This window comes from Polyodon spathula, chromosome 16 (genome assembly GCF_017654505.1).
Source record: "Polyodon spathula isolate WHYD16114869_AA chromosome 16, ASM1765450v1, whole genome shotgun sequence".
Classification (NCBI taxonomy): domain Eukaryota; kingdom Metazoa; phylum Chordata; class Actinopteri; order Acipenseriformes; family Polyodontidae; genus Polyodon; species Polyodon spathula.
The window spans coordinates 35,932,941-35,948,071 of NC_054549.1; the positions used below are offsets into that span (position 1 = coordinate 35,932,941).

The 15,131-nt window shown below is 38.3% G+C and overlaps 1 protein-coding gene across 2 annotated transcripts in view; it reads left to right on the top strand.

Moving 5' to 3' along the window:
- Positions 1-15,131, top strand: part of LOC121328825 (voltage-dependent L-type calcium channel subunit alpha-1D-like) — a 90,505-nt gene that overhangs the window by 51,991 nt on the left and 23,383 nt on the right. The window contains exons 19-32 of one of the 2 annotated variants that reach the window (XM_041273914.1): positions 173-305; positions 882-1,011; positions 2,295-2,354; positions 3,713-3,819; positions 4,359-4,446; positions 4,719-4,826; positions 4,921-4,973; positions 5,464-5,610; positions 5,967-6,168; positions 7,269-7,427; positions 8,024-8,134; positions 8,773-8,802; positions 9,894-9,977; positions 11,610-11,621. In XM_041273914.1, coding sequence (XP_041129848.1) covers positions 173-305; positions 882-1,011; positions 2,295-2,354; positions 3,713-3,819; positions 4,359-4,446; positions 4,719-4,826; positions 4,921-4,973; positions 5,464-5,610; positions 5,967-6,168; positions 7,269-7,427; positions 8,024-8,134; positions 8,773-8,802; positions 9,894-9,977; positions 11,610-11,621 — 1,424 coding nt within the window. Of the gene's footprint in view, positions 1-172; positions 306-881; positions 1,012-2,294; positions 2,355-3,712; positions 3,820-4,358; positions 4,447-4,718; positions 4,827-4,920; positions 4,974-5,463; positions 5,611-5,966; positions 6,169-7,268; positions 7,428-8,023; positions 8,135-8,772; positions 8,803-9,893; positions 9,978-10,396; positions 10,481-11,609; positions 11,622-15,131 lie in introns of both variants that reach the window. The other variant, XM_041273913.1, reaches the window with a different exon arrangement.

A 15,131-nucleotide genomic window follows, 5' to 3' on the forward strand; every position in this document is an offset into this window, starting at 1 on the left:
TAAGGTAACATTATTCAGCAGATTTCACTGGACTTTATGAAGCAACATTAGTTCTTTCAAGAGGGTGATGCAAAGCTTTTGTCCATAGCTATAGGATTGCTGTAAGTGTGCTGCAAGCTGAGTGAGTTCCAGCGATCTTTACCCAGGCCCCCTTGTCCATTTGTCTCTGCAGGCGAGGAGGAAGAGGATGAGCCTGAAGTCCCAGTTGGGCCCCGGCCTCAGAGGCTGTCTGATCTGACCATGAATGAGAAGGTCACCCCCATCCCTGAGGGCAGCTCCTTCTTCATCTTCAGCAAGACCAACCTGTGCGTAGCAAGACCAGCCTGCACTGTACTATATAGCGTGGTAGAATCACAGAAAACACAATGAAAGTGTTTGCTGTGCGCTGCAAGCAAGCATCTTAACCACTGTGCAAAACACCAGGCTCATCTGCATTGTGGTTTTAGAGCTTCTTACTGACAGAGGACAGACAGGATAGAATCTGTAGCAGCAGTGCCTGTCACAAAAGCATGGTGAAACACACACACACACACACACACATATATGTATACATTTATACACACACACACACACACACACATATATATAGTAAGGAAGGCATTGTAAAATCCATGGCTGATCAGGATAGAGCGTGGCAAATGTATTGCGAACGTCAACATTTTTTTTTAATCTAGAGAATGATATCAAGAATAAGACAGGTAATAAGACAACAATTGAATATAATAAAAAACAAAAAAAACAAGCAAACCCCTGCAGGCTTAGAGAATATGAATTCTATGTTTGCAGGTGGGCCAGTGTGTTATGACTACGGGTGTGTAATATATTTTCTGTGCATGGCTGGGATTGTCTGACATGCCTTTTTTTTTTTTTTTTTTGTACAGAATTCGGGTTGGGTGTCACAAGCTCATTAACCATCACATCTTCACAAACCTGATCCTGGTCTTTATAATGCTCAGCAGTGTATCGCTGGCAGCTGAGGACCCCATTCGCAACTTCTCCGCTCGCAATATTGTAAGTAAAGGGTTTTAACCTGTGTTTAATAATACTATAAGTTAATAGGAAAAGCATTTTACATACTGCTGTATATACCGGTACTTTTATTATATACAATTATTGAAGCAATTCATAATATTCCAGTATATGTGCAGTATACCACTGTATATGTTATGTTTTTTTTTTCAAAAATTTTACTAAGTACAAAATAATAAAATAAATCAGTGGACCACTGGTACCCCATGGTGACAGCAAAGATATATTTGATTAGCTAAAATGAAATAGTTTATTTATATTGTAGCTAGAATCCCCCCCCCCCCCCCCCCCCCCCCCACGTCTATCTTACTGCATGTATTGCACATTGTTTTATAAGTGGCAGTTAAAGCAAGTGCAAAAGTAATAAAAAATACAATTGTAGCGATACAAAAAGACTAGTAAGAAGCAACAGCAGAAAGGTAGCAGTTACATTATTGAGTATTTTTGTGCTGCTTGTAGACAGCTGTGGCCAAAAGTTTTTTTTAAAATTTTTGTCAGTTTTTTGTTCAGTACATGTATATGTAATTCAGTATGTTAACTATGTAAGCATTATTCAGCAGGTTTAATTTGACTTGAAGCAAAATTAGTTAATTCTATAGGGTGATGCTAAACTTTTGGCCGTAGCTGTACAGTTCAAATATGTGCATGCCTTTAGACAAAAGGGTAACACCAAGGTTCCATCAGCTTTCTAGAACTAACCACGTATGACGTCAGGAGATAGTGGGCTTACTGCTTTACTGCTGCTTTGTGTTGAGGGAACAGTGCGTGGTACTGTGTGGTACATAGCAGAGGCCAGGCTGAGGCAGTACTTTCTCACGCTTCAGTTGTTTTTTGTACGTTTGATGAGGGTGATATAGGAGCTGCAGTTCCTGTAGGTGGAGGGAATCACATCTTGCTGTTATGCTAGGGCATTGGTGAAACGTGGGTATAAATGAGGCTATCTGAGCATAGACCAACGAGAAGTGGTCTATGCTCAGAAGTAAAGACTTCCACTTTAATGAAAAATTAGACACGCATTATTATTTTTTTTTACTTGGGTCTTTTTACCATCCTAAAGTAAAATGGTCTAGAAAAATGCAGATGGGATTTAAGAAAAACTAAAAACATTATGGCGGAATGATTTTGTTTTTATATTGTAAAGTCAATTGAAGCTGCTGCTTTTGTTTAAGATTGCCATGTTTCTGTTCTTGCACACTGTATTAAAGCATGCAGTGATCAGTGTGATGCATGAATGCTGCTCTTAAACATGTGTGTTACTTTTGCAGATACTTGGTTACTTTGACTATGCATTCACAACAATCTTTACTGTTGAAATCGTGCTGAAGGTAATGCATTGTTCCTCGTCTCTGTCGACTCTACAGTGTTCTTGTGCAGTAACACTTTAACAATTTGATTACCTTCCAGGTCCTAGGCTATGCAGATTATGTCTTCACTAGTATGTTTACATTTGAGATCGTTTTGAAGGTAACCCCTTTCTGAGGCTGACAGAGCCTTGCTGTATTATCCCTGTGTGTCACCTGCCACTGAATGGAGCCTGGCTTGTTTTGTTTTTTAATTACTTTATTTTACTATTGCACCTCTTTTAAACTCTTATAATACTTACCATCACAATGCACTTCATGAAACATTGCACAATTAGGTATTTTAAAGTTAAAGAATGCAGATTTGTGGCATGGGGTGTGGAAGAGTAAACAGTGTGAATTTTAATAATATTTGAATTTAAAACCCACTTTTAAAATGCACATAATTGTATTATGCAGTTAAAACATGCAAGTGAAGGGTCTGCTTGAAGAAGAAACTAATCACACAGTAGCTTTAACTGTAGTCAGGTGTTGAGTGTCTTTGCGGACTAAATGATCTCAAGCCTTACAATAGTTAAAACCTCACCTAAGATTGAGCAATAGGAACCCAATCCTAAAAGAGGGAGCAAGAACCATGTGCATCCAGGATCATTACATGGTTTTCAATCCTATCACAACTTAACTGGGAAGTGCATTTAAACGCGTCCTGAAAACGTGCAGTACAACTTCTTTTGTAAGAACTCTGAAAAAAAAAAATTTTAAAGGTGATTTCGCTGGGGTTCTTACTAATGAGTTTCTACACGCAGATAAAATTTACATGCACTTGTGGACAGATTCCTCTGGTTGTTTTTTTTTTTTTTTATATTATTTCCAATACTTTTGTCTTTCTTGTAAATCTGCCAGCTGTATTTTCTATCCAAGAGCTGTAGGCCTCATTTGCTTTCATTATGGCATGTGTGATCAATGGCGCACATGAATGTGACAGTAAGAGATGGGTTTGCTTTTTAAGAGGCAACAAAGTGCATGTTTTATTGCCACATCCCTTGCTTTGAATATAAAGCTATTTATAAAAAAAGAAATCGCTTACTACTACATTCATGTAAATGTAACCAGAGATACAGCAATGTGAAATGGTATGCAGGCTTTATTTCAATGTTATTTAGTAAAGCTTACCTTGCTGAATATATATATATATATATATATATATATATATATATATATATATATATATATATATATATATATATGTGTGTGTGTGTGTGTGTGTGTGTGTGTGTGTGTAAGAAAATACATGTACTGGACTGTCGTGCACCCCCATGCCTTGCTGTGTGTAAATTAAGTTTTATAAACCACAAGCTGATCTGGTCTTCCCATTCTTTCAGATGACTGCCTTTGGGGCATTTCTCCACAAGGGGGCGTTCTGCAGAAATTATTTTAACCTGCTGGATTTGCTGGTGGTGGGGGTCTCCCTGGTTTCTTTTGGAATTCAGTGAGTAAAGCCGTAGCTCTTTATGAAATGGTTCAGAAGTCAACACACCCAGTATAGTTTTATATGAGGTGATGTCATACATGTATCATTTATTTATAACACGAATAAAGCTAGTGACTGCAGTGTGTCAGGAAGATCGAATAGCAATGGAAACGTGTTCTACTATTATATGTGCCAAATAAGTATGCCGTCAGAGGTGCTCTAGGAGACAGGCATTATACAATCACGTCTCTGTCAGAAATAAATATTAATGCAGATCGAATAGAAAATACACATGAAAAACATTGAGGCGATTTAAAAAAAAAAAAAAAGTGCTGGTGCCTTCATGTAACATGTAATATTTCTCTTTGCCCAAAGCACCCAAAGCAATCCTGTGAACAGAGATTCCAAGTGTTCTGTGGGGATGAGCAAGCCCTTTGTTCATTTATTTAAGTGATCGCCCCATTGCAGTTCTGTTGGAGAAAAGGTGTTTCATGGTGATGTTGTTTTCTCCAGGCTGACCAGCACTGGTTTGAACCCCTTTTTTGCCTGTTGTCTAGATCATCGGCTATCTCTGTAGTGAAGATCCTTCGAGTGCTGCGTGTGCTGAGGCCTCTCAGAGCGATCAACAGAGCCAAGGGACTCAAGGTATCCAGCCTTATTTAACATTACATGCATCGACTGGTATCACTTTTGAGTTGGGTGCAATGATAGAAATTCTTTCGTAAAGGACATGCAATTTTTTGTCGTCATTACATTTAAGAGGCAGGATTTTCCATTGATTAATAAAATGAAGGCCAGCCATGTATAATTGAATCTGCAGATCTGTGTATAATTGAATCTGCAGATCTGTGTATAATTGAATCTGCAGATCTGTGTATAATTGAATCTGAGGGTCTGTCCGCTCTGTTTCTCTGCAGCACGTGGTCCAGTGTGTCTTCGTTGCCATCCGAACCATTGGCAACATTATGATCGTTACAACTTTACTGCAGTTCATGTTCGCCTGCATTGGAGTACAGCTATTTAAGGTACTTTCTTCTTTTACTGTTGTTTAAAGATAGCTTCAGAAATGCTGTTTATTGTTGATTGGTGGTTTGTATATTTTATATATTTATTTCACAGGGCAAGTTCTATCAGTGCACAGATGAGGCAAAGACAATTCCTGAGGAATGCAAGTAAGATTAAATACAGTAGCATCTTATTATTTACAATTCTTAAAATTGCACTTACCAGTTACTCGCAGGGAGTGGAAACATATTTAACTTGCATGAACAGAAATAAGGGAGTGGCCAAAATATTTCAATCAATCAGATATGGCCTTTACTGTAAATATAAAAAAAAATCACTCAAATATGAAAGGTGAAAATGTGTTATTGCAGTGATTTCTTTGTATAATATAATGAACTAATTAATTTACTTTCTGTATAAAACAAATTCATTTTCAAAAACAAAACAATATTTTATTTGCAAAATAAGAAAGTAAATGGACCTCTGAAGAAGTCATGCATGTAAGTGCAATATATGTATGATTGCATGCTTTTAACTTTTAACAACCGTACACATGACCAATACAGTGCATGTTTCATAATTCAGTAGATTCCATACACTGTCTACTGTACTAACATACATTCTCCAACGTATTGCCTTGTGTTACTTTTTAAAAAGGGGAACCTACATTGTTTATAAGGACGGAGATGTGAACCACCCGATGGTTCGGCATCGAATTTGGCACAACAGTGATTATAACTTCGACAATGTGCTGAGTGCCATGATGGCTCTCTTCACTGTCTCCACTTTTGAAGGCTGGCCTGCGTGAGTATACTTCATCCTTTGTGTATTGCTGTGGTTAAGGAAAATATAGGACAAGTCATAAATCCCACAGCTGCAAAAACTGTAACGTTTTACATATAGTCTGTACTGAAATCCAGTTGCACTTCAGATCCTGTAAAATGTGGCTATATAAACCTGATTTTCTGAACAGGATTCTGTATTTTAATCTATGCCCCCCAAATCTCATTAACTGCTGCACGTGGGGGTAACTTATATGTTTAGATCCCATTTCTCCAAGGCTTCTTTCCTGTTTCCATGCCCCATGTTTTGTTTTTCACTTACTAGCTGTTGATAGGTTTTAATCATTTTAGTTCCTTTTTGGCCCTTTTATTCTGCAGGCTTTTATACAAAGCAATTGACTCCAACGGAGAGAATGTCGGGCCTGTCTACAACAACCGAGTGGAGATCTCCATCTTCTTCATCATCTACATCATCATCATCGCCTTCTTCATGATGAACATCTTTGTCGGTTTCGTGATCGTCACATTCCAGGAGCAGGGAGAGAAAGAGTACAAGAACTGTGAGCTGGACAAAAACCAGGTCAGCGCAAACAGTCAAGTTGCATTAAGACCATACAGTACAACAGAACCAGGTACTGCTGTTGCTGAATGCAGTGTGGTTAAGTCTGGACCGCCTCACTGTGTGATCCACCTATATGACATATATAACACACGAAACATACAGTACAATGCACTGATATTGCACTTTTGCTGCCTTCAAGCTAAAGCAACTGCTGTTTATTCAAATTGCGTTAACAGGGTGCTGAGAAACTATTTTATTCATTACTTGTTTTCATGCAAATTGGCTTCAAGTTTTTTGAAAGATCAGTTGATCAGTACTCATGTTAGTGAGTGCTAAATGTTGTTTTTGACAGAGTGGGTGATGAGTGATTTACTTACTTGATTCGCTTTCATTTCCATGGTAACTTGAGATGGGGGAATCACAGTTGTTTAAGAGAAGCAAAGAAAGCGTCACGCCCGAGTTTATAATATCTGGGTGGAAGTTTCTTGGAAGTCATTTTTTTTGTCATTGTGGCAGGCTGGCGAGTGGATAGAGGCCCAGTGACAGACTTCAGTTCAAACAAATATACTTTTATTATAAATAAACACAAAATGAAAGGGCACAAGGGCCAAAACAAAGCAATTTAAACACAAAAAAGATAAAAAGCAAAACTTACAAAAATAACAGTTTCCAGGCTGGGCAATGCCTTCACTGGATTCAAACTTTCTAAACAACCAAAAAAAAACCAACCTGCTTCCTCAGCTCCCTCTCTCCAAATGAGAAGCAGAGGCCTCCTTTTATATCAGGTGGCTGGGCGCTGATTGATCGTTAATTAACCTAATCAACCCCAGCCACCTGAACATAATAAACCCAGGCAGGTAGGGGAAGTTAACCCCATCCCTGCCAATTTAGGGCAGAGCTTTGCTCTGCCACAGTCATGTATTATTAATAGTATAGTTTACATTGTCTTAAGGGGCCTTATTTCTAGAGGGCGACTCCCATTTAGGATAGCAACTGGGCCCAGAGACAAAAATACACCAAAGCATGTTAAGAGTGTGCGCTTCGGATGTTGTTTTCAGTATAACAGGCAGGGCCTGGACTGTTTAAATAACCAAGAGCAACATGTTTCTTCTCAACAGCGCCAGTGTGTGGAATATGCCCTCAAGGCCCGGCCTCTGCTCAGGTACATCCCCAAGAACCCATACCAGTACAAGTTCTGGTACGTGGTGAACTCCACTGGCTTTGAGTACGTCATGTTCGTCCTCATCATGCTCAACACCCTGTGTCTGGCCATGCAGGTAAGCCCCACTTGGAGCCGCTGCTAACATACTGTAGAAAACAAGGCTCTCATGTAACGTTTGAACTGACTATTTTGTTGTCCAGCTTGAAGACCCCAACGCAGTGAGTTATAGACTACCTTACCTAAGGCAGCATTACAAGTAGTCTGAGATAACCGGGTTCTGTGAAACCCATTCTGCTATAAGTGTAATACGTGTTGGGATAGTCTCAGCTCAAGGCTGTTTTAATGCATATGTGCTAGCTAGCAGGTGTAGCCTCAGTGTATAATGTGATTCATGGGGTGTTTATCATTTTAAAATACGAGACAGTCTTTATAACAGTGTGTCTCTTACAGTGTAGTTGGTACCAGTGTTCCTCTCACATTAAAATCCATTTAAAGAGCCACCATTGAAAGGAAAACACAAGACATTGTCAAAAGAATTCACTACGTCCAGTCTATTCATAGCCTTGCTTGATATCCAAAGTGACTGTTTCCCCTTCCCAATAACTTTCTAGGAAATAACAGCCTTGCTGTGAAATTGCATCCTAGTAATCTGTAATTAAGCCTAAACCCTCAATCCCTAAAGCAGCTCCTCTTTGCTGTTCCTCTCCTCAGCACTATGGGCAGTCCCCTCTCTTTAACTACGTCATGGATATTCTCAACATGGTCTTCACTGGCGTCTTCACTGTGGAAATGGTTTTGAAACTCATTGCTTTTAAACCAAGGGTAGGTTGCTTTTTGTAACCATACAGCAGTTGGAGGAAAGTGAAAACATTACCAGCCTTCCGCTTGTGGGCAGGAAACCGTACTGTTTTTTTTTAAACGTCAGCAGCTGCAGCTTTTCCAACATTTTACATGTTATCTCCCCAACCCCACATTACCCTTTTACTTAACTGATAAGCTGTAGGGTAAAGAAGTAGAATAAAAACAACTGTAAAACAGGCATGACCATGCAATAAAGGTGAGTCAGAAACAGTAAGCAGAACAAAATCTAACAACATTTCTTGTCTAAGCCAAAGTATACTGTATCTGTTCAGTTTATTTGTATATTTATATTTTGATGTCCCAAACTATGCTTCATATTATATTTACTTTTTCTTTACTGTTATTTTTTTTATCTGTTTAATATCCTATGATGTGTTCCCTAACATTCAGAAAGGGCAGAAATTATAGCTACATATCCCTTGTGAATGCAGCTTTTTCAGTGGTGAAAGGGACATTAGTTACTGCGGCAAGTTGGGTGAATAATGATCTAAACAGATAAAAAAGATCTAGGGAATTACAGAAAGCAAACATGTTAAAGGAGTAAGAAATGAAGTACTGTATTCATAATTCAATCTTTTAACCAATGCATTTTGTAACAGCTCTGTGTGGAAAAAAAGAAGAGAGTGCTAGTAAGTGATTCACCAGGGTTGCTTGGAGTGTGTGAAAATACCATTTCAATAATGCATGGGATTACTTGTAATCCCTGATCTCTCCTTAATAACCCTAAACTTGAACTCCTCCCTTGAAGAGGTTCTTTTAAAAATGGTACAGGGCCATCCATTAAGAAAGTCAACAAAAAAAAGACATTTCAACCCGCTTCCCTCTCCCCACCTTGTCCCCTTGGACCCCAACCCCCCTGCCTCCCCACCCAAAACTGTGTGCAGCCCCAGAGTTCTCCCCCCGGCTGCTGACATGTTTTAAGGATGGTCCCTGTGCCTTTCCAGAGGAGTGTATTTTTTTTAATACTACTTTTGTGTCGATGCTAAACAGAATACATAGAGTTTAGCATTCCCAGTGCAATGTGCACCACAGGTGTTCCAGCAGGGAAACCGCTGTCTCTGCACACATTGGAGGAGATCTTGAAAGAAATGTACCTGCAGTCATTTTGGCCAATAAAAAAAAAAAAAATAATACTGGGGTGCATTTTCATTTCAACTCGGAGCATTCAGCTTTTTTGCAGCGTTCACTACAAGGTGTACTTACCAGTTTTGCTGGTCTTCAAGTGCAGCATGCCTGCATGTGATTTCTTTTGTTTGGTCCCCAATACTTAACAAAACAAATCTGTTTTCTGGTTTTAAATATGTACAGCATGGGCTATTGTTTTGCAAGTCACTCCCAAATAAGTAGTTAGTGTTTTTTTGCATAACACAAAAACAATCTTTTGTTTCTATCATTGAAGTTTTTGTAAGTACCTTGAACTAATGAAATCAAACCTGAAATAGCAGTGTATTGAGTTAACTGTTATTATGGTATGTTTTAATAAACTCTTGCCACAGATATTTAGATAATTTAAAGTAGTAAGAATGAATTAAGAGAGACGACCCTTTTTACCAGCTACTGTTTCCCAAACTGTTCAATGCAGTGGCATGCATGTGTTACTCGCTTATTTGTTTCCATAGTTGTCCAAACGTTAGTCAGTAGACACAAGATTCTTTTTACTTCTTGTTTTTGTGCCCTTTGTTAACCCCACTATTTGCACCCTACCTGCTCCCTTATGTAGGGTTATGTGGGGGATGCCTGGAACGTGTTTGATGCCCTCGTCGTTATTGGCAGCATTGTAGACATCGTTCTCAGTGAAATCGACGTGAGTATCCCTCACCTCCCGCCCCACTGATCCTGGACAGGTCACTTGCTGGGGCGCTGGCTTCAAACCCTCCGATCTCTAACTGTCTTTGCTTTTACTGTCCCTGCTGCGGGAAGGCGATCTCGTTGCTCAGCTACTGTACTATCTGTGTAACCAACAGGCCCATTTAGAGACCTAACCCTCAATCACTACACCACCAGATTTGCAGATTCCCATTCATTTCATACGGACGCTGTTGAATTGCTGTAATCGCAACTTCGTTGCTCTTTGGGTTGTTCTCACAGATACAGCAGGTGGGCAAATGGATTTTTCTAAACCACCCCTTGGTTGCGGTTGTTCTTGATCTGTAACTCTTAACTTCTCTTATTCTGTCGTTCTCTCTCTCTCTTCCTGCTCCCTCTGGTTGCTTGCACTAACAGCACTATTTTACTGATGCATGGAACACTTTTGATGCCTTAATTGTTGTTGGTAGCGTCGTCGATATTGCTATCACAGAAGTCAATGTAAGTATGTTTATTTACTCACACCCTCAGATCAGAAAAGCATTGTGTTGTGTTGCTTCTACAGCATCCGCACGGCTGAGACATGTTAGCAATACCAGAGTAAATGCCTTTTTACCCCGGACGTGATTCGATTGGTCTTGCAAGACTACCTTTCACACCAGTGGCGGGAGGTGCATGCGATGTAATGGGCGACTCTTTTCTGATTGGTCATCGGTCAGTTCCTAAGCTGACGCACGACAAAATTGCAAAAATCGACACCGATCCTATTTTTGTGCCTGTTGCTTCAGTGTCGCCCGTCGCATCGCAGGCAGTGTGAATGGTTCGTATCAAAACACATTTTTTTTTTTTTTTTTTTTTTTTTTTTTTTAACGTGTGGCTTACTTCACATTCGCTGTCACACTGCGTCCGGTGTAAATAGGCCTTAACTGGGCAAGTAATTGTGTTATTAAGGATTTTTAAGATTATGAATAAGTAATAACAGTTTATTACAATAATATTTCAGTGCCAGCTTCATGTCAAGTTATAAAGTTATTTTAATATAGAAAGTTTTAAACCTATTTTTACATGTTTAAATGTTAGCGTTTTTCTTACAGAGGCCTGTTACTATAGCCTGTCATTGTAATTAACTGTGTACTATTGCTTTCTAGTCCTATAATGGTATATTATAGATTTACTGATGCACATCAGATCCTCTGTAACATGATTTTTAAGCATGAACACATGTACGCATAGACACAAAACCCACAGTAAAGGGTAGGGCTGTACTATATCCATTGCCCTGTCATCATGCATGATCATTAATGTTCTACTAAGTGTTGTTTGTTCTAACTGTGAAAGACTCACTATGTGGTTTGAATGTCCTTTTATGTAACTGTATTTACAGATTTGTGACAAGCAGCCTTCCTGTAAATGCAGCTTGTGCCACAGTGATACAACTGTTTGTCTTCACATTTAATTGATGAAAAATATTTCATTTCCTTTTGTTATATTGAGATCAAGTTTATACCAGCAAAGCCGATAGTGTCACAGGTTTTAAGCTTCATAGGATGCCCTGTCCCTAAAACGTACGTTTGAATAAAGTGCCACAGAATATTGTCTAATCCTTGTTCATATTCATTCTGTTTTCTAGAAACTTATAGAAGTAAGTATTAAAAAAACACAATCTCTGATTTGCTTGTAATCTGTTTTATTTGAAAGTAGTTTTTTACACTGAAAGCACTTTTATCCAGGTCATCTTACTTTTTAAGGTCTTGTCTGAAAATAGATATAAATATACATTTATATTATTATTTGCTAGTGCTTTGAATGTTCAACTGCAGTACCCAGGGATTTACATTCTAGGTGAAACGTACCTATTCCCTCTTTTTTTAGTGTTCACAGATTAATGTTATATTTTTGCTGCTTCAAAAAAATTCTTGTATTACTTCAACTTCTTACTTTTTATCTTGATATTATTTGGATCTTTGTTTAAAGATAATAACCCAGAATTAATTGATAGCATTTTCATTTTTTCATTTTTTTGTTTTGCAAAACCATTTAAAATGTTGGATGACCATCATATCACAAATTAAACTAACCTCCTGCATGGTCACTTTGGTTGTTAATATAGGACACAGATTTGTATAAAATCACATTATGACTATGGCTAAAGAACTCAGTCTCGCACACGCTTCACACTGTAAAATTGCGTCACCCAACACACTTATTCCTTCCTTATTTCTGGAGCCGGTACACTAGTTTCAGGTTAAGCTGATTTCTGAACTGTGTTTTTTTGTTTTGTTGTTTTTATCAATTTTCTTCAAAGGGCGTAACACTTTCGGTTTTAATTTGAGAATTACTCACAATTACCGAAAGGTTACTAATTAAAAACTGTAATCCAATTTTGTGATTATGAATGCAGACAGGAGCACACAAGAAGGAAGTAATGCTGTAGTATATAAGGGAGTAAGGTTTTAGGAGTACTGTATCACTGATTTGTACATGTATAGCTGTCTCTTCTTATTCATATCAGTTTTACTGTATCACTGATATTTATTCTTATTCATATCAGTTTTACAGGACCCATATACTCCTATAATTGAAATGCTAATTAGTGTAGAAAGCCTCATATAATTGATGGCCACCTTGAATTTTATTTTAAAGTAACTTTTTACCCGTGAGTTGTGCACCCTTCTGTAATCTGGAAATGTTTTATAAATGGCAGGGAAGTGATTATTGGTGGAGTGGTGTCTCTTTTTCACCAAATTTCTCACCAAGTTGGGATTTTCCTTTCACACGGGCTATGTAACATTTACATTGAAGTAAAATGGTTAGATATGGCCATATGCGTATATATTCAACTAACTCATAGCTTATCTATAAAAATATTCCAGAATATTCATTGGTGCATTGATATAGGTTTGGGAACTCTTCAAAGTATGTGCACAGCAAAATGGTGTACCTGGGGAAAGATTAATTATAAACAGGTTAGCTTTTTAACACGGAATTTTGTGCTTGGTCCATGTAATAAATATTAGAAAACAGTAAATACGCTTTCATTATATGGTAACCTGAAAATGTAAAAGAATGTCCTTTTTAAAAGAACAACAGAACGCCGCTAAGGTTCAAACTGTCATTTTTTCAACTTCTGACTCTGACTCTTCTATTCCTACCAGTACAGTGCTGGTTTCTGCCATTGTGTGGTTGTGAATGTATTGTCTAACGTGTGTTTTTTTTTTCTGTTTTTTGTTTTTGTGCCACAGTCAGCATTTGATATTGTTCCCTATGCTTGTGTGCTTGTCTGCTAACATTGTGTTTTGTTTTTGGATGTCTCATTGCATGTCATGTTACTGTATGGATCCACTGCTCATCATGACCTCCAACCTCCACCAACCCCTCCTCCTCTATCCCAACCCCCGCTTTATGTAATTCACTGCTCTGTCAGAATATTGGGAGTCTGGAAGAGGTAATGTTCTCGTGTGTTGTGCTAACATTTTACAGACCACCTTAACCTGTCTTGTAACGTTTTATGTTCCTGAATTATCATGCTAGTTAGCTATGGGTCATTCACTTCCTCCAGTTAGTTGTTTGAATCTAGGGGGTGAACTTTGCTTTCTTTCATCTTTCTTATTAAACGGGAGTAGCGCTCTGAACTGTCTGCATGTCCTGCACTGTGAGTGTTTTAATAAAGTGGTTATGCATGGACACTAATGCTTCAATGTGTGCCACTGGAAACGCTGACAGAAACCACAGAACTGCATCAGCTGTTTGTGTTTCAAGTTGCATATGAATTGCAAATATATATTCATGTACACTAAAAATGGCTGGGAAAGAGGGTCTTATTATAGGGGGATAGGGATATCCATTGTTATAGAAACAGTCACCCATTAGATGTTAGTAATGTTTTGAACCCTTTTGACAATGGTGGGCAGCAGCTCATGACAGGACTGTGATGAAAGCCTACAAATGAACTCACAGTTCCAGGTTCCTGTACACAACATGCATTGACTTGTCGCAGTGCAACTGCACCCTTATCAAATGTTACCATAGTAAAAGCATAGCGATGTGTAATAAAGCACAGAGAGGTATGGTAAAAGATATTAAAAAAAAAAAACATAAAGCAGGGTAAAGTGTGGTAAATGCATGGTATAACCATAGGAAAAGCATGGTAAAAGTGTAAAAATACCGTGGTAAACTTTTATAAGGGCAGCTATTGGGTATGTTTCCAACAGAAGAAGTGTAGGAAATCAAATTCAGGAACTGTACATCTGTGTGAAGTTGCCATTTGTCCATTGGCAGGCACCTGCCTCTCTCTGTCTCTCACACTCTCACTCACTCCCTTGCTGGGAACATGAATAGGGGAGGAGATAAATACATGCTAACCTGTTTGTAGACTTTCCAATACTGATGAGCTTGGCTTTGTTTTTTTGTTGTTTTTTGTAGTCAGCTCTTTTAACTTAAGAAGATCATTTGTAGGGAAACCAGGTCTGTAGCTTACTCAGTCAGGTGCATGGGGGCGCAAGGATGCTAGCAAATTAAGCACTTCAGGCAAAATGCTTTTATTGAACTGCACTGGTCTGCAAGACGACTGAAGTATGGCACTTTGCAATTTGAAATTAACCAAAACATAATAATTGCATGGGCTGCTGATATATAAAAGATAACCTTTCATCATTCGACAATGTCTTGCGTGGAGTGATTGTTTGTAATGTGCTGATGCCAAAGCATGTTTCAGAAATGTTAAATAGGACTTTTGTTTTTATTAGCAAAGAGACATTTGGTTTAGCTTATGCATTTTATTGTTTCCACTCATTGACATTAACTGATCACCCTGCAATAATGTATATACATTATATACGGATAGAGAACGTAAGCTACATTCCGTGTCTTGTGTAGCTATCCTGGTACCATTGTTACAGCCATATTTAAGTTACATTTCTAGAGCAAATCTTCCTAGTCATATAGACTGAGACAGATACTTGGTGTCAGTAGTTCTAAAAGACCCTTCTAGTTGAAACATTTGATGTTGAAGTTTCTTTTAGTGTTGCTACATGTACCACAACTGAGTGTTTTCTATTAATGGATGAGATGTATGGCTAGAAAGACCATGGGGTTGATATAAAGAAACAGTCTAGACAGATCGAGAGGGGTAGAAACAGAAAAACATTGGTAA